Below are 14,995 nucleotides of genomic sequence, written 5' to 3' on the forward strand. Positions count from 1 at the left end.
TGGTTTTCAGCTTTGTACATCCCAAGCTCTGTAGCTAATATATAATTTCTGGTCAAACAAACATCATTGGGCCGAGTTTTTTGCCTTCTTGTTGCCTTGTCTTTCTTTAATGGAGGCACGGCAACTGGTGGGCGCTGTTCAGGCATCTTTTATTTTATGGATATTTAGCCAAAACAATCGGCTGGGCAATCTCTCTAGGCTGGGCATTTGCTTGGGATTTTTTTGGTATGGTGCTTTGGAGTATGTATTCCAAGACCTAACTGTTCTTTTCTTCTTTGCACTCAGGATGTTATAAACCGTCGAATGGAAGACCTTAGAAAAGAGAATGATCAATTTATCTCAAAACTGATGGCTGATACTGTAAGTCTTGTTTTTTGTATAGCGTTTGACTTTCTGTCTATGCATGTCCAGAATTTTCCTGCATATCTTTAAGAGAAATGGGGCATTGAATTCATTACTTAGTTCAGTCGAGCATCACAAGTCCACTCTACAATGTGCCTGTTGTCATTTCTTTCAGACAAGGAAACTCGTGGAAAGGTTTGCTGAGAGAACTGGACCGCAGCATCTGTCCTTACCAGTGAATGATACTGACCTTGATCTAAGGTACCTCCACCAGTACATTGCTTGTGGTAGTTCAAGGGAAACTCCTCCCACCTCTTTCCACTTCAGCAGAGCGAATGCTGGAGAGGAGGTCATCTCCTCCCCAGCGTTTGCTCCGCTCCGACTATTCGGAACTCCAGCGCACCGCTCGCCCTCTCGCGGACGGAGATCAGGAAAGCGGACGGAGATCAGGGGAGCGGGGACAGCAGTGGCGGCAGCGGCGCGGAAACGGTGGCAGGGGCTGTTGGCCTTGGCGCATGAAGCCGTTTAAAGGCCGACGACCAGACCCGAGATTCTGCAAGTAAGAAGATCCTCCTCACCGTGGGGAAGGAGGAAACAGGCCAGGGTGGACAGGGTAGAAGGGGGGAGAGGAGGAAGCGGGGGAAAATTGGAAAGTGCGATTTGGTTGTCGGTCTTTAAACGAAAAAAAGTGAGCGTGTTAAAATAGGGATTCTTGTGCTCTGCCTTGCAACAGCGTTGTACGAAGGACAGGGATGTATAATTTCTAGGGGTGTGCGAATAATCGAAATTTCGAATACAAATCGAATATTTTCCTTATTCGAAACGTATTCGATTCGGAAATTGCATATTCGGAAGTTCCCGAATATTCCGCAATACTCGGGAAAAACAGCGAATATTTGCACACACTGTGAATTTTCGAGTAACGAATAATCTGCCTGCCATGCATTACCCTATGAATATGTTTATTCACTGAGAAAGGCGTATCATGCGTGCGTTTTTGGTCTGCTCTGTTTCTATCTGTCCGATGGCAGCAAGACAGGATTAGTTTCGTGTTTTTTTTTTTGCCAAGCCCTTTGTTGTGGGGCATTTTTATAGCAATATGTGATGTAATTGCACATTTTATAAATTGATACAGTACAATGAGCCTCGAGAGTGAAATATAAATATAAAATAAATCTCGAGTGTTATCTAAAAAAAATGTTTGGAAATTAAAAAAAAAAAGCTAGGTGCGAGCAAAACATTGCATCGCCATTGACAACAACTCCTGCCACTTCCGCGCTGTCAAAACTATGGATGTCAGGAACCTGCCCAGGTTCGAGCCGACCAAGTTAGACTTTTTCGAACTTTCAACGTGATGTTTGACAAAGGTTCGAGTGAAGTTCAACTTTTGTGCGCATGCACAAACATAAAAAAAAAAGCTAGTTGACTCTACCTGGCGGAGGGAAAGTGCAATATTTGTTCGGTTTATTGGCATCACTGATTCACATTAATAACTAATGAAAGCGTTAAAAGTGCATATTTTCACCTTTATATTGTGTAAACATTAACCATTTTATGAAATATAAAATAGAGTACTTTTTAAGTTATTTGTTTCCCAAAATTTGAAATATTTGTGTAGCACCTGGGCAACACTGTCCGTAAGTCGAACTCCTTCGAACTTTAGTGAAATTTCACAGGTTTCCCGAGTGAAAGGGTCATTCTACTGGTGGAAATGTTGTCACGGCGCGTAGGGAGCGCTTACTTTCTCAATACGTTGAGCAGTTAATTTTCCTACATGATAATTTGTAATGAGTATCTCTAGAGGTATCTTTAGCCTGCCGCAGTCAAGTAAAATGCAGTTGCGTTGATTTATTTTAAAAGGCAAAAAAACCTACTGTTTGCCATAAGTAGGAGAAAACTCATCGCCAAACAGTATGTCGAGCTATACACATCGTGAATGGGTTTGCGTTTTAAGGTTATTACAAGGAACATGCACATTTACTCTGAGCACTTTCAAAAGACAGAATACCCGTACTTGCTTTTAGGTAATTACAAAGAAAATGAAGAAATGCTCGAAGAATTTTAAGCGCGTCTGTGTTAGACAGCCGTTCGGGATGAGAGCTTAGAACGGTCACTTTTGGTGAGAGGGGCTGCAACGTTGCAAATATCAGGCACAAAAAATGTATGGTATATTAAAATATTTATTTTTGACAGAGTCATAAATATAACCCCTAAACACGCCGATTATGTTAAAAGGCAGGCATAGCGTTACTGCAGGCTACCGGCACGGCCACGCTCCTGGCGCACGCTGAAAATTGTGCTTCAAAGGCGCTTCCGGTTGTAATGCTACACTGTACGGTAGCCCGCGGTAACAAACTTTTGTATCAATAACCATAGAGCAGTTTGATTACATGTTGCAATACACTAAAACCAAGACGGTGATCAGCGAGTTGCGAGCCTGTGACACAAAGACAGCAATACTGTGAACGCTGTTCTTCCGAAGCTCAATGGTCACCGTGCATGTGTGGGTCACTTTTTGGAGCACTAATGGCCAGGCAAAGTGCAAACATAATATCTTCATCACCCTCGAAAATATTCTGCCACAAACAGGGACGTGGCCTAAAATGCGCTCACCCACCATAGTGCTTCGCAAGTTGAGGTTTCTGCAACTTCTAAATATCAGCATGCTCATTTTCCTATCGTACATCAACATCTCCGTCACCTGTAATATGATCCCTCCCTAACCGCTTCGCATTTGCAGACAAATCATTTTTAGCGCACGGGAAATCCTGGGGAGTCTATCCCCGTCTCTTTCGCCACCTTTGAACTACCGCGTTGGAGTTGCGAATAATCTTCTAGGTCTAGTAGAGGGATAAAATGCATGTCATTGTGGAGTGTTGTGTAGTCTTAAAACAATATTTTTTTGTCTCGGGTGATAATATCAATAGTGTATCGATGCCATCATGCAGGCACAAAGTTATCATGTATTTCGGGTAAAGAGTTCTTTGTAGTGTCAGAAATGATCGGCAGTTATGGATTGTCTTGACTCTGACTTGGTCAAAGTCAAGACATAAAATTACTTGCTTTTCAGCAGTCATTTTTTGTCAACACTGATAGCTGCTTTGCGCACATGTTTTAGTACACAAAATCTGTAGCAAGCATTTTTCCTCGACTAAGATCTTTATATTATCTAATAAAACCTCCATTTCTTTTTCTATTTTACCATTCTGGCGAATTGCTTCAGTAACTTCACCAATCATCAATCGAATGCAAAACGTATCTATCAAATTCTGTGTAATCAGTTCGAACAATGAAAGTATAGAGTTCTTCATACATTTTAATATGGAAAGAAAATGAGTCTGTTTGAGTTTTTCAATATTGATGCTCGTATTCCCCATCTCGAAAAGGGATGTGAATCAACCGGTGTTGTGGAACAAGTAGTATGAGCTAACATTTTGCATGTCATGGAACAGAACCATTTAATGTCTGATGTGGCTCCCATCTCATTACTTTATTATTATTCACAAAGTAATACCAGGCTGAGCAATTTTGCATCTGGCATGTGGCACAGGTCATGCACTTGTGACACAGTGCTCAGGGCTTTTGGGAGAAGCTTGGAGAGTCCGTATCCATGAAGTCAGTTTCCTTATCCAAAGCAAGATCATTTGCAAAGCCTCACAAATGTGGACTGTTCTATGTCATCTTGTTTGGGTAATGCTGCCGACTGCATTGCTTTGAACATAATTTAAGTTTGTTTTCTGCAAAGTTCTATGTAGCCAGACGAATGCTACAACGAATTAGCCCTGCCATGTCAACACGTGACAGAAAGAGTGCTCAGGGCAGAATCTCTCTGCAGCCAAGCTGTGGGAGGAGAAAGAAAAGTTGGGCTAGTTGGTATGGGTGCATGGTAGAAACAGCAGAAACCAACTCTTTCCTTAACATATGAAAAAAGGCTGTTATGAGGTGGCCTCAGTAGAAAAAATTGTTTAGCTGCAAATTTGGCTACTAAGTGTACTGAAGCATACCAAGATGTAGCTAAAGGAATTTTCTTTTCAAAAATGTAAATGTCAAACAAGATATTGATTATATATAGGGCTGCAGGTTTTCGGATAAATCCGAAAAACACCCGCTGGTAAAATTTTTGTCAATTCGGATTTATCCGATAAACTCCAGATTGTTATGTGCCCATGCCACCCCCCACCCCCCCCCCCCCCACACACACACACACACACACACACATATACACACAGAGCAAAAAAAAATTAATCTACGTATATATATTTCTTTTTTTACAATTTGAGTAGCGTAGGATCAATGGTCCTGGGAAAATGACACCATAATTATCTTTCAAGCCTCGGACTGTTGTCAAAAGGGGGTCTTACGGCTTGTCTCGTCAAGGTTGGTTCAGGGAAACAGGTCATCGTACCATTCAAGTCGGGACAAAAGCCACTCTTTTGGTTTCCAGTTCGGGCCATGGGATTTGGGATTTAGAGAAAGGAGAGGGTATGTTTCTGGGGGTAACAGTGAAAGCTATGGACCGTAAAGGTTGTATAAAATAGGGAAGAGGGGCAGTTGAAACTTCTCTGTTACATCCTTAACCACTCCACCTCGCGCGGCCGCGGGATAGATTGATGGGATGATTACGAGCTTCCTTGTGGCTACCTCCGTCAGTTTATTGAGTTTAAGGTATCGACGTTTATCGAAGCCACACTTGTGTGCGACTTTTGTCGTGGGACAAATTAGTATTGCCAATGACGGCAATGCCAAATTCAACTGAATTTGGCGTTGGCGTCAAAAATACGGGAGGCGCACGTCACAAATGGTTTGGAAGACCCAGCAAGGTGGCCAGCGATTACTTGCAACTTGCTGCTTGCGACATGAAAAATGGTTCTTGGCATAGCTGCGCGAAGGTGAGTACGCAAGACGCAGTTGACCGCTCGCATTGCACTCTCATATTTGTAAACAATAATACATGTTACTTTTTGAGAAGAAAGCTTTATTTCTTTCTCAAGTTACAGCATTTCGTGCGTGAAATAAAACATTTTGCTGTACCTTTGTGGCACTACAAGTGTGAGATGCTTAGGTTTTGGGGTCACAATGGGGAAACACTTTTAACACTTCCTTGCGTAGCATGAGCCGACGCAAGCTCTAAATTTAGAGCTAGTGTGCACTAAAATTGCCTATGTTATTCTAAAACTCCCTATTTATGGTTCTAGGTCGAGTCTATTTAAAAAATCTTTTCAAGATGTGTTTTAATTTTCATTCATGCAAGTTTACATTTTGCATGATTATGCTTTGCTTAGGCTCCTACAAGAGGCCCGTACCTCGCACGCAGAGTTCAGACGCTCCCTGGATGCCTTCCAGACTTCGCCCGAGTACAAAAAGTCTTCACAAGAGCTGCTGGTATGTGTATGCAGCAGTTGAACCTGTGCAACTGAAAGAAGTCTAAAATCAAATTTGTAAGATCTGAGAAAATATGCACAGGACGTTTATACATAAATTTTTTATTTATTTATTTATATACCTTAAGGACCCCCGTAGGGGGTATTACATAAGGGGTGGCATGCAATAAACATCAACAAAAGGGTACAATGTCACAAAAGTAAATTATGCATATAGAATAAAACAAAATCGTCAAGACAATTAGTATGCAAACAAAAACAAAAAACAAACAAGAAAACTAAAAATACCTAGAACGCGATTGCACGTATTAATTCTTTAAATCTAATGAGTCATGAGTAGTTACAATGTTCTGGGAGAGCCCGTTCCAATCGGAGGCTGTACGTGAAAAAAATGAGTTCTGAAATGTGGTGGTTCTTGCTTTTGGACGCTGTACATCAAGATTGTGACCCGTGCGACGGTTGAGGCCTACAGAAAGAACGATGTATGATAATCGGAGGCACGGGCTGTAAAAAAATTTTTGAAAAAGAGATAAACTAGCTAAACGGCGGCGTTCAGAGAGGAGGGGGAGATTGGCACGGGTTCGAAGAGATGTGACGCTAGTAAAAGAAGAATAATCTGAGTAAATAAAACGTAATGCTCGACGCTGAACTGATTCAATGTTATTGATGAGGTAGGCTTGGTGCGGATCCCAGATAGCAGATGCGTATTCCAGTTTAGGGCGGATAAGGGATGAGTAGGCAAGTTGTTTTATGTGAGGAGGGGCCAGTTTCAAATTGCGCCTTAAAAAACCTAGAGAGCGATTAGCAGAAGATATGGTGTGACTGATATGAGTAGCCCAAGAAAGATCAGATGTAAGATGAACTCTGAGATACTTGTAAGAATTAGTTTTTTCCAAAGGAACGCTGTTAAGGGAGTAGGAAAAGATAGAGGATTTAGAGCGACGTGTAAACGACACAAGCTTGCACTTATTGACGTTGAGACACATCTGCCATGTGTTGCACCTTGCTTGGATGCGGTTGAGGTCATCTTGGATGAGTATGTGATCTGATGGGTTAGTCACTTGGCGATAGATGACACAGTCGTCAGCGAAAAGACGAACATGCGATGTTATTGATATAGGCATGTCATTAATGTAAATTAAAAATAGAAGGGGTCCGAGGACCGATCCTTGAGGAACACCGGAAATGACTGGAGCAAAAAAAGATGATGACTGGTTAGCGGTAACAAGTTGCTGTCTGTTAGTTAAAAAGTTAATGATCCAGTTCAGAATCGAGGAATCTAAGTTGAGTTTAGAAAGCTTGTATATGAGTCGTCTATGAGGAACCTTATCAAACGCTTTGGCAAAGTCCAGGAAGATAGCGTCAGTCTGAATGTTTGAATCAAGGTTAACATGTATGTCATGAGTAAACGATGCAAGTTGAGTTTCACATGAAAAATCTTTTTGAAAGCCGTGCTGGGATGGGTTGATGAAACAGTTGTCTGACAGAAATTGAATGATGTTAGTGTAGATGATATGCTCCATTAGTTTGCATGATACGCTTGTTAGGGAGATGGGTCGATAGTTAAATAGGGAGTATTTGTCACCATTTTTGAAAATCGGGACAATCTTTGCCACTTTCCAGTCATCAGGCAGAAGACTACTAGAAAGAGATTGCGAAAATATTTTAGCTAATATCACCCTCACCAAGTCTTTCGTGTTTTTTAGAATTTTTGCATTTACGTTATCCATGCCTGCTGATGAAGAGATTGACCAGAAAAGCGCCCATCCCCCAGTTTCTTGCAATTATTTCTAAATTTTGAGTGGGCACTTGCCTGGTATTTTACAGTATGTTGAAGCAAGACACTACTGCCTCTGTTGTGCAACCATCTTGTGCATGAATTACGTGGTGCTTTATTCAAGCCTCACAAATAAAAAAAAAAAAGCCATGAAAGCTACAATAATGTGGTTCGTGCAGGTGAGTTGTACGGCCAGGGGGGCATATTCAGTGGTGTCACTAGGGTCGGCGACACCTGGGGTGCCCTCCGCGACACCCTCCCCTCCCCCCCTCTCGTGGCCGACCGCAACACCCCCCTCTTTCACTGCCCAGCTGCACCCCCGTGAGCGCTGCACCCAAGGAGGTGTGTGACACCACAGGACATATCTAGCGGCTAATTGTCACGATAAGTCAGATAATTAACTAAAATTTGTTGTAATCAGTGAAAATAAATATATTGTTCCAGATGTAATCCATTCACCCTTAAGCCGAGAGTAGAAGCTGTGCCTTCAGCGCAAGCTCGCTGGCTTCTGCAGTGCTTTGGTTGCGCGTGCCTATACGTTCACACTTGTGTTAGCAAGGGCAGGAAGCTTGTGCTGAAGGCAAAGCCCCTGGTCTCACCTTAAAGGGACACTGACGGGGTATTTATGCCCGCCAATGTTTTTATTTCTACATTACATTTGAAAGCCCAACTACCCAGAACACAATTTGCGGCGCGAAATTCATTTTCTTTTCTGCCCAAAAACCGCCGATCGAGAACTTGCCGGTTTAAGTCACGCTCACTCTCTTTTCCGTCGTCAGATGCCGTTTTCTATGATTTGGACACAACCACCAAAAATAATTAGTCATGGTCATCGAAGGCACATATTCAATATTAAAATAGAAAAAAAAATATGATGCCAATTTTTTGTGGCTTCTAAGAAACTGCAAATACATTGACTGAAAAAAAAAAAAAAAAAACTGTTGCAACAGCTATGTGACGTTCGGTGACTTTCTCCTCTATATTTCTTCTTGCTTTACAGGTTCGATTTTGAACAGTTGCGTTTTTTTACTTATTAAGAATTAATCTGATGTTGGAGCAAAATATTGACTGTGTAGTCTTCTGACACCATAATAAATTGCCTGGCGAAAAATAAAAAAAAAAAATTTTTGGGGGGTGTTAGTGTCTCTGTAAGGTTAGACAGAATATAGAAACTTGCTGAGCGTCATTGAAAACCACGAAACAATTAAATGAAAAAGATTTGGCGCATGTGAGGCATAGTGGTGCACTGAAGTCACCACTCATGCAATAGGTACACGGTTCGCGGAGCAAAAATGTGGATAATACTGACGTGTTCTTGTCATCTGTGCTTTTGCATTGCCAGCCTTGAGCCGGTTGCACAAATTGGAATGTTAGTGCACAACCATGCACTCAAAATCTTCCTAAAATTGACCCAGTTAGTGGTTTTCGACGGTACTCAGCAAGTTGTATGTTTATATGTTTATTATCTCTAATTAAAAAGTTAAGGGAGAAATTGTAGTTAGTTGTCCAGCCTATTGCGACGATTAGTTTTTCATTTATGCCCCTTTGGTTGTATAACTCACCTGCAGAGACCATATTATTAGCGTAGCTTCCACGACCTTTAACGCATAGAGCTAGAAGCTTCTGTCGCAGAAAATCCGGTGTTGGCGTCGGTGTGGCCATAAAATCCCATAATGCAGTGTGCACTGCCACCTGTGACTTCACGTGTGACATCACACGTGGCTGTGATGTCACGACCCTGTCAACCCGCTAAATTTGGCGGGAAAATTTGCAGCTAAATTTAGAGGAAAAATTTCCCGCCGAACCTAGCAGAAAGATTTCCCGCCAAATTTAGCCGAAAATTTTCCTGCCAAATTTAGCCGAAGAGAGAGATAAAGAGAAGGCTTGCGAAAGAGGAAATAATAATGTGTATGTCACAGCCAGAGTCCAGAAGTTCATCATTAGGTGGGGAGGAGGGGTTAACAGCTGATAGAAGGAAATATTAAGAAAGACCTGACTAATTTAGCTGAAAATTTTCCGCTAAATCTAGTTGGTTGATAGGGTCATGGCATCACAACCACGTGTCACATTGTGCGTCACGGGACATATCACACATGACGTCACGTGACATGACATGACACGTAACGCTACCGACTAGACTACGCACACACGCTTGCACGGCTTGGAAACAAGCGCGGGTTTACACGAAAAGGCTTTGCAAACGGAGCCCGATAACGCTATTGCGTTCTATTCTTAAAGTCGAAGCTTAAGCGTCCCCCAAATTTTTTATAAAGTCTGTAAAGGCTATAAAAAATACCCTGTATAGCTAGCAGAGCCGCTTGAATAAGCGACAAGGCTTAATCCCGTGAAAGGCACAACTGCTCACCAGCCGTGCCAAGTGCAGCACGCAGGTGCAGTTCATGGAGGATTAATAACTTTAGGTGCATATCCAAATTGCTTCCAAATTATCAGGATGCAGAAAATGAAAGTAGATGCTTCAAAGCTTCCTTCTGACAATTAGTTTAGTGACTGTCGACACTGCTCGAGTACTTTTGAGCAGAACTTTCTTAATAAATAACAAATTAATTGTGCTAAACTTTTCATGGCTAATTATTTTTATTTAAAGATTTCTAAGACCTCTCCAAGTAAGCTCCTGGGAAATTACCACTACATCATGTTCTTTTTATGAAATTTAAAATGTCAAATTTTAAAACCTCCAATAATGCAAGTGGCTGGCGGAAGTGGCCGGCCAGAGTCATCTACGTAATAAAAGTATGTTATTAGTATATGCCATGCAGTCTTTTGCATAACTATGAAATCATATTTTTGCTTATATAGTCATGTCTTGTTAATATGGGCCCCATTAATATTGGTCCTGTAATATGGATACCCCTCTATATAGATCAAATTTACGGGGATGAACTGCATAAATACGTGCATTTTTGTCTCATTATTATAGACTGCTGATATTATGGACAATTTTCTTGGGGGTACAGAGGTGTACATATTAACGAAATGTAACCGACTTTGCAGAATATAGACCATTTTACTGAGTGCTCTCAGGGTGGCACCATTTTGTTACATCCAGGCATTTGAACAAATTGAGTGGCGTAAAAGAGGGAGAGTGCACCCAACCAATCCCGGTAGCGGACGACAAACCGGCCGTTTTCCATGTTTGGGCAGTGCCCGTGGGTTGTACGAACATTTAACACTTACTCACTGCTGCCATTGTGAAGTGGTTCGCATCTCTAGAGCACTTACGCCTACTCAAGGAGCAATCTGTTGTGCTCTATTGTCTTATTTAAGTAAACAATAGACTAGCATACTTTCGGTTGGTTACTTCAATAGTAATGGCTTTCACCATCAGTACAACCCTCAACCGCTGTATCTCTCGCATCAGCAGACAATAGAATCCTGATTATACAGTTCTGAGTTTGAAAGAGCCTTGCTTGGTTTTTGTGAAAAGCCATGCAAACGTACAATTTTTCCTACTCTGGGGTCAGAAACATTAAAACCCAGATTTGTTTTCCTTCCATGTTCCCAGCCATATGTAAAATAATTTTGTTAGCCAAGAAAGCACCTTCGCGTCAAGGGTAGCTGTTTTTACTTTTTTATGAATTGCAATACACAACCTTGCACAAACATTGCTGTGTACTGTGTATTGAAGTCAATTGTGCACTCATTAGCCATTTCCTGAGTGCCGCCTATGCGTAAACATCACAGAAAGTTGGGTATTTTGGTTACATAGAGATTACTACAAACATCTGCGATAATGTAAGCCCAATAAGGTCTTCATATCCAAGGCTAACAGGCAATTTGTGTAAACCCGTACCAAAAAAAAGAAAAAAAAAATGTGCTGCTATTTATATTAAAAAACCTGTTTTGCTTTTTTTTTCATCTATACTTGTTTTCATCTCAAGAAACAAGCAAGTTTTGCACATTGTTCACACGCGGCACGAAGTAGTTCTTACAAGATTCGGCTGTTGGAGGAAAAAGCTATGCTTTTGGCATTTGGATCATATATGTCCTGATAAGATAACATAGTATATCTAATCTAATATTCACCCACATATATCTTGATTATCAACATAAAGGGGGAAATTAGTACTGCTCCACAAGTATCCTGTCTTTTTTTACTACGGTTTTTGAGGTGAAAATGGGTATAGACTTATCACACATAGTTGCTAAAGGTCCAAATCAGTTTGAACAATCTTGCATAAAGCTACTGCAACTGCATGAATTTTTTGCGAGAGATGACAAACCAATCACACTGTTTACAGGGTTACATTCACTTTTCTTTTTTATTTGCGCAACAGGTGACATCAGGATTGTGCCCGTTCGGTCACTTTATTGGATATAGTAACATTTTACATTAACTTGCACATCTAAATCCGCACATTTGCGCCTAATATTGCCGAAATGACGCGATTTTCAACAGCGTTTGCACACCAACTGGATGTTTGGTACCGCCCAGTCTATGAAGCAGACAATGTGCCGGATAAGAGGAAAGAAGCCTGTTTTCCTCTCTGTTCTTTTTAGTGAAATGGTCTATAATGTTGCCCAAGAAAAATCATTTGGTGTCTGTGCTAAATATTTGTTGCGGGCCAATTTCAGGAAAAACTGAGGTCCGTGGAGAAGCAACGCAGAACCGAGAATGTGGCCGCATTCACACGTGTCGTCGGAGAACCCCTGAGACGGGCCAAGCAGATAATCCTGCTCTCTGCCGACAAGTTCGGAACCGAGTTTACTCTACGTTCTTTTGTGAGCGTTCTTGCTCTTCCCTCACTTACTCCTCACTTTCTCGTTCGACTCTGCACTGTCACAGTACCATGGGCCCTTTGTTTTCGGGTAAAACCTGATATTTTTCTGTATTTACACACCGATTTTTTATTGAATTTGGAACAAAAATTTTATGATTTTAGTGTTTTTTGGCGATATAGAAATGTGGAGATCATTAACGGAATTTATTGAAAGCACGCATGACAGAAGCGCCATCCCAGACTACCGAATGCCACGCTGACCTTGCTAAGCGTTGCCAATGAAAGCTTTGATACTGAGAAACCATTCTCTCAGTTAGGATATGTCTGAAGACTGGATAGCTTTATCGGGACAAATTCTGCTCATACAGACACTTATGTTTGTCAACAAAAATTTGCTGAAAATCGAATTGACCAAATGGGCTCTTGTGCCACGTTTTAATCCGATTTTTTGCACATTAATGACTTGTTTCTGTAAATCAAACCTTCCATGACCTAAAACCAATCAATGCTTTTTGTCAATTATAGTTGTTGATCTTTATATATAATGCAGAGAGTTCCATATTAGTTTCTAGAGAATTCCTATTCCTCCCCACTTACGAGCATAAAAAATACCACCAGATTTTTACCCCCCCCCCCCCCCAATTTTTGGAAAATTTAACTCTCGACAACAAAGGGCCCTACTTATATCTAGGACAATGGTTCTCAAAACTTCTTTTTTTTTATCTTGATGAACACTCATCTCAATTAATATTCATAGTGGAGAAAGGCAGTTGAGAGGCCCACATACCTTGCAAACAATAATCCACATAGTACCAGGGATTGTTTGGCTCAAAGCTATGCATCAGTGGAGGGCTCGGATCTGCTGAAATAGTGCTGAAACTGCAGAAATGTGCACCTAGGGGCAGGAACAGCTTAAGGAACCTATTGGGATACTTTGGGGAACCCAATAGTAATTCCTCCATCAGGCACCAGGATTTTTCAGCCCTGCAGAATTGCAGTTATCAAACCTGTAGTAAGACTCGCCGATACAGTGTCAGATGGGCGTGGTGTTGACTTGATGAATGCGCAATAAGTGCAATAACCGTTGTCCGACTTTTCAGATCATGGACGTGTGCCTTCTTCAGCTTGGGGACGGAAAGCCAAAGTTCTGGCAGCAGGACCTCAAGAGGAATATTGTGAACAACTTCATGAACTCTGACCCCGAATTAAGGCAAAGGATAGACAGCATCAAGGGTTTTTGGTCGAGTGTGGTTGGCTTCTTTCTCTGGATTCTTTGGCTGATTGGATTCTGATACTTTGCGAAATTTAAGTGCGACATATTTTATTCCTTAAAGGGGCACTGACACCCCAATGGTCGTATTTATTTTTATTGTCTAAAACGATGCAAGTTGCAGCCATAGACACGCAAAAAAAACCGCATCGCGAAAAAAAATTTTCCCGCGCGCACGCGCGCCTTTTTATTTTTGGCGTTTGATTTTCCCGCCTCTCGCCTCCTCGCTTCTTTTGATCGGTGACGTCAAAAATCAGGAAATTTAGAAGCTTTGTAGGCGGCATCTTTATAACATTTAATGACGGCAATCCTAAAACATGTTTTTTAACGCAATTGCGAACGCACTACGGCCCTTCTTTTTGAAATACCAAAAATCGGGAGTTCGTTGTGGTGCCGTCTCCTGGATTTGTATCCTCCAACGGAAAACAGGCGACACCGCTCAAAACCGGTCCGCCGCAACGCCGGCGCTAGCCGGCGCTCGCTCCTTTCCTCCTCGCTTTGGGTCGCCATGGCAACAGCAGGGAGTGGTGACAGGAAAGGGGACTCTCAGGTCTCCGCAATTTTTGACGTCAAGGCACCGGCGCCGATCGCGCGGGAACTTCGAATTCGGCATTTGGAAATTGTTTTTTTACTTCACGAATACTGAATTTCCAAATTTCAAATTTTGAGGGTAATGTCCCGGCATCGTTTTCGACCGTTCCGGATAATAATAAAAAATATGATTTTTATGTGTCAGTGCCCCTTTAACATTTATGGAAGTCCCGTATCTTCAATGAAGACTTGTCTTATAGCAAGCTACTTTAGGTTTATAGTAAATGATGAACATGTTATTGATAAATGGCGGATTCTGATACTTCAAAAAATTTTAGTGCGACATATTTCCTTTTTTTAACATTTGTGGAAGTACCTTCAATGAAGACTTGTCTTATAGTAAGCTATTTTTTGGGTGACACTGTCTATAGTATATGATGCACAATGCTATCGATAGATGGCTACAATAAAGTGCAGATGTGATATCTTGATATCTCTGAGGATATGGTTTATCTGGATGTGGAAGGTCACAGTATAATGCAAAAATGATGTATAATATCCAAACTCCTTGTTTGTGGTTGTTTTTGCTCTGCAGAATTCTTTTGATCTATGCAATTTTTCTGATGTTTATGGTGGCTGGAGTTGCACCAATCAACTCTCTCATTCTGCTGATGAAATAAACGCTACATATTTGATTATCTTGTGAAAAGGCTCGAAATACACCTAAGCACTTCTTATGAGTTTTGAATGCAAAAGCATGAATGCCGTTCTTCATGCCGCGGCTGCTTCTGATCCTCTCGGCACCGAAGCTGCTTCTGACCCTTTCGGCGCTGTGTGCCCGCGCCGGAGCAGGAACGGCTTAAGGTGCTGAGAGGATCAGTGGGCGCCTTGACCGTTTCTGCTCCGGTGCGGGCACGCAGCGCCATGGGGTTACTCTAATTGAAACTGATGCATG

At 41.6% G+C, this 14,995-nt stretch overlaps 1 protein-coding gene across 1 annotated transcript in view; it reads left to right on the forward strand.

Annotated features, from left to right (window-relative positions):
- LOC115315832 (guanylate-binding protein 2) overlaps positions 1–14,531 on the forward strand; it is a 33,980-nt gene extending 19,449 nt beyond the window's left edge. The window contains exons 18-22 of the mRNA XM_042292469.1: positions 286–360; positions 518–603; positions 5,625–5,724; positions 12,094–12,240; positions 13,340–14,531. Coding sequence (XP_042148403.1) covers positions 286–360; positions 518–603; positions 5,625–5,724; positions 12,094–12,240; positions 13,340–13,531 — 600 coding nt within the window. The 3' untranslated portion in view covers positions 13,532–14,531. The remainder of the gene's footprint in view (positions 1–285; positions 361–517; positions 604–5,624; positions 5,725–12,093; positions 12,241–13,339) is intronic.
- The last annotated feature ends 464 nt before the right edge of the window (positions 14,532–14,995 follow it).

The sequence above is a fragment of the Ixodes scapularis genome, unplaced genomic scaffold, assembly GCF_016920785.2.
Source record: "Ixodes scapularis isolate PalLabHiFi unplaced genomic scaffold, ASM1692078v2 PGA_scaffold3__209_contigs__length_174095766, whole genome shotgun sequence".
In the NCBI taxonomy this organism is placed as follows: domain Eukaryota; kingdom Metazoa; phylum Arthropoda; class Arachnida; order Ixodida; family Ixodidae; genus Ixodes; species Ixodes scapularis.